This window comes from Myxocyprinus asiaticus, chromosome 3 (genome assembly GCF_019703515.2).
Source record: "Myxocyprinus asiaticus isolate MX2 ecotype Aquarium Trade chromosome 3, UBuf_Myxa_2, whole genome shotgun sequence".
NCBI classification, from domain to species: domain Eukaryota; kingdom Metazoa; phylum Chordata; class Actinopteri; order Cypriniformes; family Catostomidae; genus Myxocyprinus; species Myxocyprinus asiaticus.
This window is the reverse complement of record NC_059346.1, coordinates 27,190,351-27,206,591: the sequence shown is the minus strand read 5'-3', so window position 1 is coordinate 27,206,591 and position 16,241 is coordinate 27,190,351. Positions and strand designations below refer to the sequence as shown.

Sequence of the window (16,241 nt, the reverse complement as noted above, 5' to 3'; positions counted from 1 at the left end):
CCTCCAGGTTCTTCTTCATCCTCTCCAGGTGAGAACTGGTGTCCTGCTCCTTTTTAAGCTCTTCTGCCATCATTGCAGCCTAATTAGCACATAAAAAAAATCAGTGAGAGTCTTTGCTGCCCTCCAAAAGGTGAACTTTGATTTTAGTTTAAATGGCTATAATTTTTATAACTTAAAAACTAACATCAGTGATGGCCTTCTTAGCCTTCTCCTCAGCATTCCTTGCTTCCTGGACGATATCATCAATTTCACCCTGAACTTGGACAAGGTCAGCCTCAAGCTTCTTCTTTGTGTTCAGAAGGCTTGTGTTCTGAAATAGAGGAAAAAGTACATAATAAAGTGAAAATATTACATCTGTATTTGATTGCTGTTGTGTTTTAAGATACATTTTGTGTAATGATTACCTGAGAGTGCAGGAGTCCAACACGCTCACTGGCATCCACCAGCTCTTGTTCAGCCACTTTGCGGCCTCTCTCTGTCTGCTCCAGAGCAGCTCTCAGCTCCTCAATCTCAGCCTGCATCAGAGTATTTCTGCGCTCCACCATGGCCACCTGCTCCTTCATGTCCTCCTGTCCTCTCAGGGCATCATCAAGGTGCAGTTGGGCGTCCTGTACACAGCAGTTTTTTGATGGCTCCCTGAATAGTTTTTTTGCTTTAAATTTTGTTCATAATACTCATTTATTTATACAACTGAAAACCAGAGAAAGGTCACATACCTTGAGTTGTCCCTGAACATTTCTTAGCTGTTTCTGGGATTCAGCAGCCTGGCGATTGGCATGGCTCAGCTGAATCTCCATCTCATTAAGATCTCCCTCCATCTTCTTTTTGATTCTCAGGGCATCATTCCTGCTCCTGACCTCAGAGTCCAGAGTGCTCTGCATGGACTCAGTGACTCTCTGGCTGTTCCGCTTGATCTGCTCCATCTCCTCATCCTTCTCTGCAAGCTTCCTGTCAATCTCACTCTTGACCTGGTTTAGCTCAAGCTGGACACGAAGAATCTTGGACTCCTCATGCTCCAGGGTGCCCTATGAAATGTGAAAAAATAAATAAATAATTTGAATTTCAAAATGAAAACATTCATTAACATGACAGGATAGTGCAACAGTTTTTTAGCAAGAATTACAACAAAATAATACATATTTATCTACAATACAATTCTCTCCAGAAACTCACTTCTGCCTCCTCCAGGGCAGTCTGAATCTCAGACTTCTCAGTCTCCACTGCCTTCTTGGCCTTTTCCAGCTCATGAATACTTTTACCAGTCTCACCCAACTGCTCTGTCAGATCCGATATCTCCTCTACAGAAGAAAAAGAAAATAGTATCAGCATATTATAAACAATACACACATTGAATTCCCAATATTGATTTAACACTGTAAGAGTGTTAAAGTTAATAATTAATTCAACAGTTGTGGTCTTACGCTGCAGATTCTTATTTTCTCTCTTAAGTGTCTCCAGTTGATCCAGACTCTCCTCATAGGAGTTCTTCATCTTGAACAGCTCAGTGCTGAGTGAGCGAGCCTCTTTTTGGGCACCTTCCAGCTCTGCCTGACCTTCCTCATACTTCTGCTTCCATTCTGCCAGGACCTTGGGTAGAGACATTTCAGGGTCAGGTTAAGCTATTTTTTAAAGAGACTCATAAAGTCATTTCAAAGAAAGACTTAAATAATTTACCTTGTCAAAGTTCCTCTGCTTCTTGTCAAGGTTGGCAGCCAAAGCATTGGCTCTCTCCACATCAATCATGAGGTCCTCCACTTCACCCTGGAGTCTCTGTTTGGTCTTCTCCAGAGAGGCACATTTGGAGTTCACTGCCTCAGTTTGTTCCTCTGCCTCTTGTAGACGCTGAGCCAGCTTCTTCCTGTTATGAATTTGTCAACATTAATCTTATGATGCAAACATTTCAAATATTAACACGTTTATCAACTCTTCTGATGTTCATACTTGGACTCTTCAAGCTCCTCTGTGCGCTGGATAGCGTCAGTTTCATATTTGGTTCTCCACTGAGCAACCTCACTGTTGGCCTTAGACATTCCCCGCTGCAGCTCAGCCTTTGCCTCCTGCTCTTCCTCAAACTGCTCACGGAGCAGGTCGCAGTCATGACGGGCTGACTGCACAGCATGGGCCAGAGCATTCTTGGCCTAAAAAATACAATTTATGTTTAATGCATTTTAAAAGTCAGTGATTAACTGATTCCTCAGATCAATCAGCACAAAGTTCTTTCCAAGAGTTGTTTTTTTAGTTCTTTTTTTACCTTCACTTCCTCCTCTATATGTCTCTTTAACTCCTCAATTTGCTGAGTGAAAGCTTGTTTGCCTCTTGACAGCTGAGAAACCAGAGCCTCTTTCTCCTCCAGCTGACGGCCAAACTCACCTGCATGAATATTTATGGCATTCAAAAAAAATAATATCCACAATTAAGAGACACTTGGTTTTCATTTACAAGAAAGCCCTGGATAACAGAAGTCAAAAATAATAATAATTACCATTCTCTGTTTGAAGTCTTGCTCTTTGAGCACAGAGGTCATTTAACTGACGAATATTCTCATCATTCTTGGCTTTGAGTTCACTGAGTTGATCTTCAACAGTACGACACATCTTCTCAAGATTTGCCTGTAAATGTAAACATTTTCAGAATGATATCAAAATATTGTGGATTGCTTTGTGGGTGTGGACTTTTTCATTAAATTATCTTGCATTTCATTGTTGCATACCTTTGCTTTGGCAACAGCCTCCATGTTGCTGGAGAGATCATCAATCTCCATTTTGTATTCACTCTTCTCCTTCTCAAGTTTCTGCTTGACACGCTGGAGGTTGTCGATTTGCTCTCCCAGCTCAGCCACACTGTCGGCCTGCTTCTTTCGGAGGGCAGCAGCAGTGGCTTCATGCTGGAGGGTGGCCTCTTCAAGATCACGACGCAGCTTCTGGAATTCAGCCTCACGCTTCTTATTCATCTCAATCTGAGCAGCAGTTGCTCCTCCAGCCTCCTCAAGCCTCTCACTGATCTCTTCAAGTTCCCTGGAGAGATCAGCTCTCTGCTTCTCCACCTTTGCACGAGCAGCACGCTCAGCCTCAATCTCTTCCTCCAGTTCTTCAATGCGAGCCTATTGGGGCAAGTAATTAATGAATTTCTGATCTTGATTTTTTTTAAACAAATAACAATGTAACCAAAAAAAGTTCCAAATAATTCCAAATACCTGAAGCTCCTTGATCTTCTTCTGGAGTTGAGCTCCAAGAGATTGTTCATCCTCAATCTTGCTGAGGAGCTGGCTTGTTTCAAAGTCTTTCCTGTGGGAGTTCAATAATAACTTGTTTGTAAAACAATAACATACATAAAACAATAAAACACAAACATAACTATATAATTTCTAATTATTTTATGTTTTTACTTACTTCTTCAGTTTTTCCTCAGATTGCTGCTTGTCATTCTCCAGGTCCATAATGGACTCCTGGGCCAATTTAAGGTCTCCTTCAAGCTTTCTCTTTGCTCTCTCAAGATCCATCCGGAGCTTCTTCTCTTGTTCAAGGGAACCTTCAAGCTATGGGGAAACAATAAATAAACATCCAAAGCAAAAATGTGAATTTAAAGAATTAAGGACATGTTGAAATAGTAACTCACGTCATCAACTTGCTGCTCAAGCTTCGTCTTGGCTTTGGTCAGGGTGTTGACTTTATCCTCCTCTGCCTGGAGATCATCCAGAGTCTGCTGATGTGACTCTTGGAGGGCTTTCTTCTCCTTTGTAAGCTTGGCAATGCTCTCATCTTGTGCTGCCATTTCCTCAGTCAGGTTCTTGACCTGTGTGATATATTACTTCCTTTTGTTATAATTAATATTCTTGAACAAAATTTAGGTGCAATTGAAATGTAATAAAATATTAAATCAACTCTGTCATAAACCTTATTTTCAGTAGCATGTTTCTCCTTTTCGACTTTAGCCAAGGTGAGCTCCAGGTCATCAATGTCTTTCTTCAACTCAGAGCACTCATCCTCCAGTTTCCTCTTCTTGGCTGTGAGTTCAGCATTGATTTCTTCCTCATCCTCCAGTCTCTCAGTTGTCTCTTTGAGTTTAGCTTCAAGCTGGATTTTGCTCTTGATCAGACCCTCACACCTCTCCTCAGCATCTGAGAGATTCTCAGATTCCTGTTTTATGGTAGCAAAATATGAATGTCAAGATACATATTATGTTAAAAGCTTGTGCTCATTGCCTACTGTATCTGAAGTCTCTTATGAAATAATCCAAATGAATGTTTTCCTCAATTAACTCACAGAGGCTACTTGAAGCTGCAGATCATTCTTCTCTTGCAGCAGTGCTACCATCTTCTCCTCAAGCTCCTTCTTTTTGGCTACAGCCTTGGCAAGATCTTCTTTACATTTTGTAAAGTCTTCTTTCATGGTTGCCAGCTCCTTCTCAGTCTCAGCACTCTTCAGCAGAGGCTTAATCTTGTAGTAAACTTTCATCCATGGCCAGTGTTTGACATTCATGAATGAGCGGATGTTGTATTGGATGGTGTAAATGGACTCCCTGTGAATTATTTTGCCAATAAATGTCATAAATATCATTACTTATTCTTGTCACAATTATTATTGCAGACCTTATTTATATAATTAACCTCCTCTCCATCATCTTCACAAACTCCCTCCTCATCAGGTAACCACGACAGAGAGCCTGAGTCATTGTGACCAGAGCCGCCAGTTTCTCATCACGCATCTCCTCAAGAACACCCAGAAGACCAGCTTTGAAGAACACCTGAATTCATGCACAATAATGCAGAGTTGATTTAAATCATAGCTGAAAACATACAGCATGATTATTGAATCTTTGAATTTTTTAATTCAGAATATGAACCTTTGTGTGCCCAAATCTATACTCATCATGATTAACATCGATAGATCCCAGGAGTTTCTCAGAGGCCTTCTTGTTGTCCATAAACTGTCCCTCAGGGATAACACTGGCATTCAGCACCTTGTATCTGTGGAAGATTTATCAAAATGCTTCATATTTTTGCATTGAGATAACCCTCCTACAGGTAGTATTTTCATGCAGTCCTATTTACCTCTGTTTGAAGTCACCATAAAGAATTCTGCTGGGGAAGCCTTTTCTGCAGATTCTGATACCTTCAAGTACACCGTTACATCTCAGCTGGTGGATAACCAGGAAGTTCTCCATGAGACCTATAAAGAACAGCTTACATCTTGAGCTCAATACATAAACATTTCACATGAGCATTATCATACAGTATATTGTGCTGATGTCAGAATATCTCTAAGCTCTTTATTACTCTACCTGGAGTCTTGGACTCATTGGGAATCAGACAACGCACAAAGTGAGGATGAGTGCTCCTCAAGTTGGTCATGAGCTTGCCCAAGTTCTCCTGAGGAAAATATAAAGACGTTTTCTAATTTTCTTTCAAACACAGCAATATTGTTGTCATATCAAGTTTAGCATCCTCTATACATACCCTGAACTGGGAGGACACAGTCTGCATGGAACCACCCTTCTTTTTGCCTCCCTTTTTGCCACCGCCAGATTCTGCACAAACATTGAAATAATGACCCAGATTGTGTAATTCAATAATTATTAAAGCATTGCATTAGTTCAGGCAGGCCACTTCAGTCAGTCTTTGCGGTCAGCTGAATTATGATGGTAACAAATATCAGAGCAATTCTTTTTAAGTCCTCCATTCTTCATTCTTAAGCTGCCTTTCTATTGCATTGCCCCAGGTTGCTTTGACACCCCCCTCCATCCCCAGATACACTTCTTTTCTGAAAGCACATTTGTGAAATAGTTGGTACCAAGTTGTAATGTAATTCTGCAGTGAATTGCTGCTCTCCCCACTCTGATTTTAGATGTTAGATATTATTTGAAAAAAGTGATCATGACAGAGCTATATTTTAAATATGCACTTGTAATGAATATACTCACCCTCAACAACAGGTGGGTAGAGAGTGGCCAGAAGTTTGACAGAAGACTTCTGGTAGAGCTGCACAACAGACTCATTCAGTGGATCCTTGTTCTTGTCCAACCAGCCAGCGATGTTATAATCTACAGTTCCAGCATAGTGAACCAGAGAGAAGTGGGCCTCAGCTTTGCCTTTGGCAGGCTTCGGTTTCTGGAAAGCTGCACACTTGCCAAGGTGCTGATCATACAGCTTGTTCTTAAAGGAAGTGTCTGTAGCCTTGGGGAACATGCACTCCTCTTCAAGGATGGAGAAGATACCCATGGGCTATTTGTAAATGATTAAAGAGTATTATTAAAAAGTTTCCGATTTTAAGAATGGCAAATTATGAAAATGTACAATCAAGCCAGTAAAAACCTTCTCAATGAGCTCAATGCAAGCAGCCAAGTCCATGCCGAAGTCAATGAACTCCCAAACAATGCCCTCCTTCTTGTACTCCTCTTGTTCCAGCACAAACATGTGGTGGTTGAAGAACTGTTGCAGTTTCTCATTGGTAAAGTTGATGCACAGCTGCTCCATGCTGTTGAACTGGAGAGAATGAAACATGTACAGAACACTGAATATGAGTCAACTCATTAAACTCATTAAAATTGTATACAATAAAAATTCTTACATCAAAGATCTCAAAGCCAGCAATATCCAGCACACCAATGAAGAACTGTCTAGCTTGCTTTGTGTCCAACATCTGGTTGATACGAATGACCATCCACAAGAACATCCTCTCATAGATAGATTTGGCCAAAGCACTAACAGAGTTGTACACCTGTGAATAGGATTTAGTGTAAATATTATTCAAACCTACTCCATTTTTGCAATAATTTGTCTTAGCTGGCAACTCTTGCTGCTTGACACTTGATACTACTACATACCTGTGGCACCGTTTGACCTTTGGTCACATACTCATTTCCAACCTTCACTCTGGGGTAGCACAAAGCCTTCAGCATTTCAGCAGAGTTCAAGCCCAGAAGGTAGGCAACTTTGTCAGCCTCTGCAATTAAATATTGTTTTTACAAAAAAAAAAAAAAAATGTAATTATGTTTCTTACCTTGAAAAAAACCCCCAACTTAATGCAAATCAAGATCCCTCAAAGCATTCTTGATAACACATAAGAATTATTTAGTCTCACCCTCTGTGCCATCAGGCTCAGCCTGCTCCTCACGCTGCTTCTGCTTGAACTTCATGTTACCATGATGCAGCACAGCTCCAGTGAACTTGTAGATGCCCATCTTCTCCTCAGCACTAAAGCCCAGAATGTCAATAGCAGTCTAAAAAATATATGTTATTTATAGTATATACAGTAATAATTAAGAGAAATACTGTATATTTAAGTTGTCTAAAGCTCACATCAGTTGCAACCAGCTCCTCTTTATCATCAATGCTTGCCACTGTGATCTGACCCTGACTGCACATGGGGAAGTCATAGGGGTTGGTGGTGATGAGTGTCATTTCTGTAAAATAAGCCGAGTGCTTATCACCAAGCCTTTTACACTATACACTGACATTTCAAAATGGAACTGAAAAACATTTGTGTAGCTACCAATCAGCTCAGGCTTATGGTTGGTCATCATCTGGTAGAAGATGTGGTAGCCTCTCTCATCTGGAAGCTGGAATGTCACTCTAGACTTCTCCAGCAGATCTGTTGAGAAAATATAATGAAGTCATGTTCTGAAGAGTGATAGACAAAGATAAATATACAGATTGAAAAATTAAAAGCATGTCCACATACATGTCTCAATATCAGCACTAGCCAGTTTCCCAGTTGTGCCAAAGTGAATTCTGATGAATTTACCCTGTTTAAAGCAAAATAACATTTGAGTTGCTGTTGTGCAAAGACAGAAGGCTATATAAAATATGAACAGACTTTTTAGGCAACAGTGTATAGAAAAATGTAATAGAAAATTCCAATTGTACTGCATGTAAATAAAAACTGGTGAACTTACAAAACGAGAAGAGTTGTCATTTCTCACAGTCTTGGCATTACCATAAGCCTCAAGCAGAGGGTTGGCTGCAATGATCTGGTCCTCAAGAGATCCCTGTTTCGTGCCAAGGATTTACATTTATTTTCCATCTTATGTTTGCAGTCAGTTATTGGTATATTGCAAATTCAGCTGGCAATGCTCAATATAGTAATCATATATTTTGAGACACTGTATCATTTAAAATAATACATATCACATAAAGATATGAACATAGTTTTATATCTTATACCTGCATTTTGCCAGAAGCTTGCTCTTTCTTCTTGTCACCCACCACTGCAACTGTGGCAAAGTACTGAATGACACGCTTTGTGTTCACAGTCTTTCCAGCACCAGATTCTCCACTGGTTTATGAGAGATGATAAGACAGAAGATGATTAGACATGTACAAGTTCCATGAGAAGAAAATTTTTACTGTTCTTTACATCTTATAGCAGTAGATACATACGTAATCAGGACAGACTGGTTCTCTCTGTCTGTAAATTCAAAGGCAATAACTTTTTAAGTAATTGTTTGATGAAAACTAAAGATCAGTATTCCACATATCAGAATCACCTTTTTAGAATCTAGATCTTACCAGTAAGCATGAATTGATAGGCATTGTCAGAGACCGAGAAGATGTGGGGCGGGGCCTCCATACGCTTTTTGCCTCTGTAGGCAGACACCACTTCTGCATCATACACTGGGAGCCACTTGTAGGGGTTCACAGTAGCACAGAAAAGTCCAGAGTAGGTCTGAAATTAGCAGAGAAGTTGTCAGATTACAGCATCATAGTCAAAATGAACTTGAATGCTGTTTTATGTAGCTTCTTATCTCACATAGATCATCCATGCTGCATAACGCTCTTTGAGGTTATACAGCACAGAGGGTTCATTGAGATGGGTCATCATGGCCATGTCCTCAATCTTGTCAAACTTAGGAGGATTCATTGGGTGGACATCATCCTCCTTAGCAACTCTCTCCTATAAATGTCATCAAGCAAACAGTACAATAGATTTATCAAGACTATGTAACTGATTGGTTTGAGATGAGAATTACATTTTTTTTTTTATTTTTTTTTTTTATGAATTGTGGAAAATTCACCTCCTTAGTGTCAAGCACAATAACGGTGACTTTGCCACCATCTTTGCTCTTGATTGTTCCTTTGACATACAACTCTTTGGGATCAACCACATAGCAGGCAGTCTTAGCATCAAAGGGCTTGCTCTGAGCCTCAATTCTCTCCTTCTCAGGCTTACGGAGGTAAATGGCAGCCTTGCCATAAATGGCCATCTCTGCATCCGTACTCATGGTGGCGGCTTAATAAAAATGGGAAAAGAATCACTATAGCAATCAAATATACAATTCATACACTGTATTCACTAAGAGTCTCACTTAGTTTAGCTGTTTATTACTAAAATGCAAATGTCAACAAAGGGATACAAAAAATTGTGTGAAAACACTTGTTCCTAATTTATGGAGTCTTTTGATTATATGAACACAAATACACAGATGAAGACAAAATGAAAAAATATCCTTTTAAATCCATGTTTTATCTCTCACTGTCTTCCAGACAGTTCTGTATATTACAGATTTAGGTTTTATACAGTACATGTGTGAGAAAATGTCAGGAATCAAAATCTGGCCGGAGAAAAACATAAGCCTCATTTATCAAAAACATTAGCACAGTAGACATATGACAAACAGCTGACATAAACATACATTCATGCATTTGACTACAGACTGCTAATATCCATCTGCATCTTCAATTCAGCAATGTAATGTATGGGCCACCTACCTTCCTTCTCCTAGAGACCAGATGAAACTTCTACAGACCTGTCAAAAATAGTTACACATAAACTACATTTAGTCATAGGATGTATCTCTGCATGTGAATGTAATATATGTACACTTTAAATACCAGAGCATTTTAATTGTATTTACAGTGTATCATAAAAAATTTGATTTCAAGTTAATACTATATTATCAAAAGGTATATTCTGTCTAATGGCTTTAGTGTTATTTTTTACAATCTCAGTCAACACCATTATCAATTGCAAAGTGCTTGAGCATCTTACCACAAGCTGGAACCCCTCTAGTCTCCTCTGAGGCTGGTTGTGATCTCCTTCACACTTATATTGAGGCCAACTTGCACACTAAGCACATGCTATATATGCTATATATAAATGCTATGTATAGACACGCATTAGAGTCTTAATGTATGGTAAGATGCTGTGCATTCACATATAGAAACAGATATGACAGCCTTTCATTAATGACACCCGTGGTATGATAAAGGTATGACATTTGACAACTTGGGTGTTAATATCTGCACAAAAAGAAATAGTTCAATAAAGTCCCCACATTCAGATTAAATAACAAGTGATAAATTAAGTACAACAAAACTATAATACGTAGTTATAATCATATTATAAAATCTACAGTATTTACATTTATACTCATTCAGCTTGACTACCAAGAAATATAATTTCCATTTACAGAACCTAGAATGGGGGGTATGCATGCCATGGCTTTTAATAAGTAAGGAATTATTTCACGAATTGGAATATAGATTTCAAAAAACATATCTTCATAAGAAACAAAAACTACACATTTAAGATCTCTATTTTTATCACAAGCACAGACACCTAATTTAACAGGCAAGCCATAAAAAAGGTATGTAAAATATTTGAAATGCAATATACCATAAAAGTTCACTCCCAGTGTATGACATGGGTATCTATTTATACCTTGTGCCAACTAATGCTTTTGATGATTGGGATGGTTAGAGTTTATCACCCGACAAGGGGAAAGATTCAGTGTTTCAGTCATTTGCCATGTCAGCAACACTGCAATGTTTCCATTTATACTGTATCACTCTCTCTTGGTCTCTATTATGTCACTCCCTGTGTCTCAATCAGTTCCCTAGCTCCCTGTCGTGAATCAGTATATCCTGAACTCAAATTCAGGCACTGGTAATCCTTCTGCTAACAACTCTAACAATGAAATACATTGCAAACAACATCTCTTTTAAAGAGAAAATAAGGCTTTGAGTTTATAGTTTTACACTTGTGCTTGTCTTCTAACGAATCAAAAAACTTCAGAAGGCATAGCGACATTTCCATTAAAGAATATAGTGACCAATGATGCTCCCTGGTTTTTATGGCGCATTGTGGGAATGTTTTGGGAGCGAATGTTGCCATGCACTGGAACAATTGTACGATTAAGACAGCCCTATAAATGGCCGACTCCCTGATCAGTGCCCTGACTACTGATCAAGGGAGCTGACTGAGATGCACCCTAGTTACACTGTTAATCTTTGAATGATTTTTTCTAACTTAAACACTATGTTTAAAACTACAAATTCTGTTGAATTAAATAATGCTGTTCTAGGGTTTAGTTGATGTAATTATTAGGCTAGATCATTCATTTCTTGTTTAACAGCAGGGAATCATGTTCTTCTTTCAAGATGACCTTTAATCACAGTCGGTAAGGGTACAAGTAGCCTATGGCTATTTTTATACAAATAGCCAATTGTGGTAGCGGGGGCATGGTCAAGCGTCCATCCAGAGAGAGAGAAAGCGGTAAGGGTGCTTGCACCTGAGCTAAATTATGTCTAACACCTGTCTCTAATTACAGTGAGCATGGGGAGAGCGGCATAAAAGAGCCACACCGCCAGCAGACCAGAGAGAGAGATAGAGTCTGGGTCTTGAAGCTCTTTGTGAAGCTATAGTGTTATTGTGAAGCAAAAGTGTTATTATGAAGCAAGAAACCTCCTGTGAAGCTAAAGAGTATTGTGAGAGCATGAAGCTGACGTGTTGTGGCAACCCTGTAACTCCATTAAAGACCTTACCTGAGTGAAAGAAACCTGGTTCCCCGTGTCCTCCCTGGCAAAAACCTTTACACTGGTGCCGAAACCCGGGATTGAGCCTAGGATGGAAGCGAATCGCCCCATAGAGTCCTCCCAGCTGTCAGAGATCCTCCAATCCCTCGCTGGCCTTCACCAAGCACACCAACAATCCCTGCTTGAGCTCCGACAAGACCAAGAATGTCGCTTTTTTTAAATCCTACGAGCTCAAGCAGAGGACCGGCAGGTGATCCGGAGCCTCCTCAGCCAGGAGACTGCCCCAGCCGCGACCCCGGACACCACAACCCCCTTGCCCTCGCCCACGCTACAAAAGATGGGGGCGGCAGATGATCCTAAAGCATTCTTGGATTTGTTTGAACGCACCACGAAGATCTGGTCATGGCCACGTGGCCAGTGGGTGGCGAGGCTCATACCATTACTGTCGGGGGAAGTCCAGCTCGCGGCTCAACATCTACCGGCAGCGAGTCTCCTGGCCTATGAAGATCTAAAAAAGGCCATCTTGCAATGGGTGTGCCGGAGCACGGAAGAGAATTGCCAGCTCTTCTGGAGCATGGAGTTTGAGAGGACCGACCGCACGTTCGCCTTCGCCCAGCGGCTCCGAGACGCCTGCCGAAGATGGCTGCTGGCAGGGGACCGCGAAGTTGAGGGAGTCATCAATCAGGTGGTACTGGAGCAGCGGACACATCGACTACCAAAAGCGACGGCGGAGTGGGTCCAGTTCCACCACCCGGCATCACTGGAGGAGGCTGTCCAGCTCATGGAGGACCATTCCCGAGGGCAGAAGAGCCCTCCTACACTCTCTCTCTCCTCCCCCTCACTCTGCTCTCTCTCCAGGGCCAGTTCCTGCCCCACGCATGCGAGGAGGACCGCCACCAAGACCAGTTCTCTGGGCGAGGGGAGCACCCCCCTCAACTCCTATGATGCTCCGCCACTCTCCCCCTCAGGTGGGGGCGTCTGCCGACACAGTTGTGGGCATAGTGCCTGGGCCAGCCTGCTGGATTTGCGGAGATCCGGGACACTTCCGATCAGTGCCCTGTGATGGAGCTGGGGACAGTGGTTCGGGTTTCCGACATTCCGCAGGCTGCCCCCGATCGGGCTGGAGCATACCGGATTCCGCTAAGTGTCAGGGGGGTATTCACCAAGCATTGGTGGATACAGGTTGTAATCAAACCACTATCCACCAACGCTTGGTTCAACACGAGGCTTTGGGCACAGCTAAAAAGGTGAGTGTGAAGTGTGTGCATGGGGATATTCACAAGTACCCGGTGGTGACACTTGTAATTAAATTCTGGGGGAAAAAGCATAGACTGGAGGCCGCAGTTAGTTCCCGCCTCACCCATCCGCTGATTTTGGGGACTGATTGGCCTGATTTTAGAAATCTATTGGAAGGTATTTGTGTGGATGGATCCTGCACTAAAGTAAGGAGATGTGAAATGTGCTATGCTCTGGCAGGGGCGGAGGAGCCGGGGCCGTCCTTGTCAACTCCACGTCAGAATGACAGAGGTGGGGAGAGGTTGCAGCCCCTCCCATCCTCAGGGGATTTCCCTTTGGAGCAATCACGAGACGAAACGCTCAAGCATGCCTTTGACCAAGTGAGAGTGGTCGATGGTCAACAACTCCAGCCGAACGTCACACTTTTGTATAGAGTTGTTGTATAGAGTGCCGCAGGATGCTCAAACAAAAGAAGACACAACCCAGCTTTTGATACTGCGGAGCCGTCGGGAAATGGTGTTCCAGGTGGTGTGCGGCATACTGCGAATGTCAGCTGGTAAATCCACCGGCCACCCCAAAAGCACCATTGCGTCCCCTTCCATTGATCGAGGTCCCCTTTGAGAGAATTGGAATGGACCTCGTCGGGCCATTAGAGCGGTCAGCACGCGGACATCACTTTGTATTGGTCCTAGTGGACTATGCAATGCAATATCCGGAAGCAGTGCCTCTACGCAACATCTCAGCATGCAGTGTAGCGGAGGCACGCTTCAAAATAATCTCCCGGGTGGGGATTCCGAAATAAATCCTCATCGATCAAGGCACAGCATTTACGTCACGGACACTATGTGAGCTGTACGAGTTATTGGGCGTTAAATCGGTTCGCATCAGCGTGTACCATCCACAAACAGATGGCCTGGTGGAATGATTTAATAAAACCCTTAAAAATATGATTCATATGTTCGTGCACGAGGATGCTAGAAATTGGGATAAGTGGCTTGACCCCCTGTTGTTCGCAGTACGGGAGGTCCCGCAAGCCTCCACTGGGTTTTCCCCATTCAAGCTGCTGTATGGGCGGCGCCCTCGCGGTGTGCTTGATGTCTTGCGGGAAGCCTGGGAGGCGGGACCTTCAAATAGTAAGAATGAAATTCCGTTCGTTCTTGATCTTAGAGCTAACACAGGAGAATTTGCTCCAAGCTCAAGAACGGCAGCACCGACTGTATGACGGGAACTCAGCTAAAGGAATTTGCACCGGGAGATAAAGTGCTTGTATTGCTTCCTACATCAAGCTCTAAATTACTCGCCAAGTGGCAAGGACCCTTTGAGGTCACACAATGAGTGGGGGAGCTCGATTATGAGGTTAAATGAACCGATAGAGGGGGTGCATGTCAAATATACCACCTCAACCTCCTGAAATTGTGGAGGGAGGCGGACCCTGTGATGTCAGCTACAGTAGTTCCGGAGAGGGCGGAGCTCGGGCCAGAGGTGAATTCAAAACATAATCATTTCACCCCGGTCACTTGAGGAGACCACCTCTCACCGAGTCAACTCGCAGAGGTTGCCAGGTTGCAACAGGAGTTCGCGGAGATGTTCCCCCTCTACCGAGACGTATGAACCTCATTCAGCACCACATCGAGACCGAGCCGGGGGTCGTGGTACATTGCCGCCCCTACCGATTACCTGAGCACAAAAAGAAAATTGTTTGGGAAGAATTGGATGCAATGCTCGATATGGGGGTTATAGAAGAATCCCACAGCGATTGGTCCAGCCCGGTTGTTCTAGTGCCTAAGAGTGACGGGTCTGTATGGTTCTGTTTGGATTATAGAAGTCAACGCGGTGTCTAAATTTGATGCGTACCCAATGCCTTGCATTGAGTTGCTCGATCGGTTAAGCACTGCTCGATTTTATTCGACATTGGATTTGACGAAGGGTTATTGGCAGATCCCCTTGACACTAATTTTCCGTGAAAAAACAGCCTTCTCCAACACGTTTGGATTACACCAATTTGTGACACTTCTGTTCGGCTTGTTTGGGGCCCCGGCTACGTTTCAGCGTCTCATGGACCGAATCCTCAGACCGCATTCAGCTTACGCCTTACAGCTATTTAGATGACATCATCATTTACAGCAATGATTGGCAGCGGCACATGCAGCATCTCAGGGTGGTTCTGAGTTGGCTGCGACGAGCGGGACTCACGGCAAACCCAAAGAAGTGCGCAATTGGATGGGTGGAGGTACGGTATCTGGAGTTCCACTTGGGCCCGAGTCCCCAAATTGATAAGATGGCGGCGATTGCAACCTGCCCGAGGCCCAAGACCAAAAAGGGGGTGAGACAGTTCCTGGGGCTGGCTGGCTATTATAGGAGATTCGTATCTAATTATTCAGACGTCACCAGCCCGCTGACTCATCTCACTAAAAAGGGAGCTCCAGACCCGGTCCAGTGGACGGAGCAGTGTCAGCAGGCATTCACGCAAGTTAAAGCCGCACTTTGTGGTGGGCCGCTTTTACATTCACCTGATTTCTCTCTCCCTTTTGTCTTACAGATGGACGCTTCAGACAGAGGGTTGGGTGCCGTGCTCTCACAGGTGGTGGAGGGGGAGGAGCGCCCGGTGCTGTACATTAGACGCAAGCTCTCATTGATGGAAACTAAGTACAGCACCGTGGAAAATCAATCTCCGATACTACCTGTTGGGTACGGATCACGCCCCACTCCAATGGCTCCACCGCATGAAAGACACTATCGCGTGGATCACCCGTTGGTATCTGGCTCTTCAGCCGTTTAAGGTGGTCCACAGACTGGGAGCACAGATGGCTGCCGCCGATTTCCTTTCCAGAAATGGGGGGGGGGGGGGTAGGCAGGCCGGATGCCTCCCCGGCCTGAGTCGGGCGGCGGGTACAAGTAGCCTATGGCTATTTTTATACAAATAGCCAATTGTGGTAGCGGGGGCATGGTCAAGCATCCGTCCAGAGAGAGAGAAAGCAGTAAGGGCGCTTGCACCTGAGCTAAATTATGTCTAACACCTGTCTCTAATTACAGTGAGCATGGGGAGAGCGGCATAAAAGAGCCACACCACCAGCAGACCAGAGAGAGAGAGTCTGGGTCTTGAAGCTCTTCGTGAAGCTACACTGTTATTGTGAAGCTAGAATCTTACTGTGAAGCTAAAGAGTATTGTGAGAGCGTGAAGATGACGTGTTGTGGCAACCCTGTAACTCCATTAAAGACCCTTACCCGAGTGAAAAAAAACCTGGTTCCCCGT

The 16,241-nt window shown here is 43.2% G+C and overlaps 1 protein-coding gene across 1 annotated transcript in view; it reads right to left on the bottom strand.

Annotated features, from left to right (window-relative positions):
* The window catches only part of LOC127422003 (myosin heavy chain, fast skeletal muscle-like), a 66,904-nt gene extending 57,677 nt beyond the window's left edge, over positions 1–9,227 (bottom strand). Inside the window, exon 1 of the mRNA XM_051665316.1 lies at positions 9,013–9,227. Within this exon, the coding sequence (XP_051521276.1) occupies positions 9,013–9,219 (207 nt within the window). The 5' untranslated portion in view covers positions 9,220–9,227. The remainder of the gene's footprint in view (positions 1–9,012) is intronic.
* Between the last annotated feature and the right edge of the window lie 7,014 nt (positions 9,228–16,241).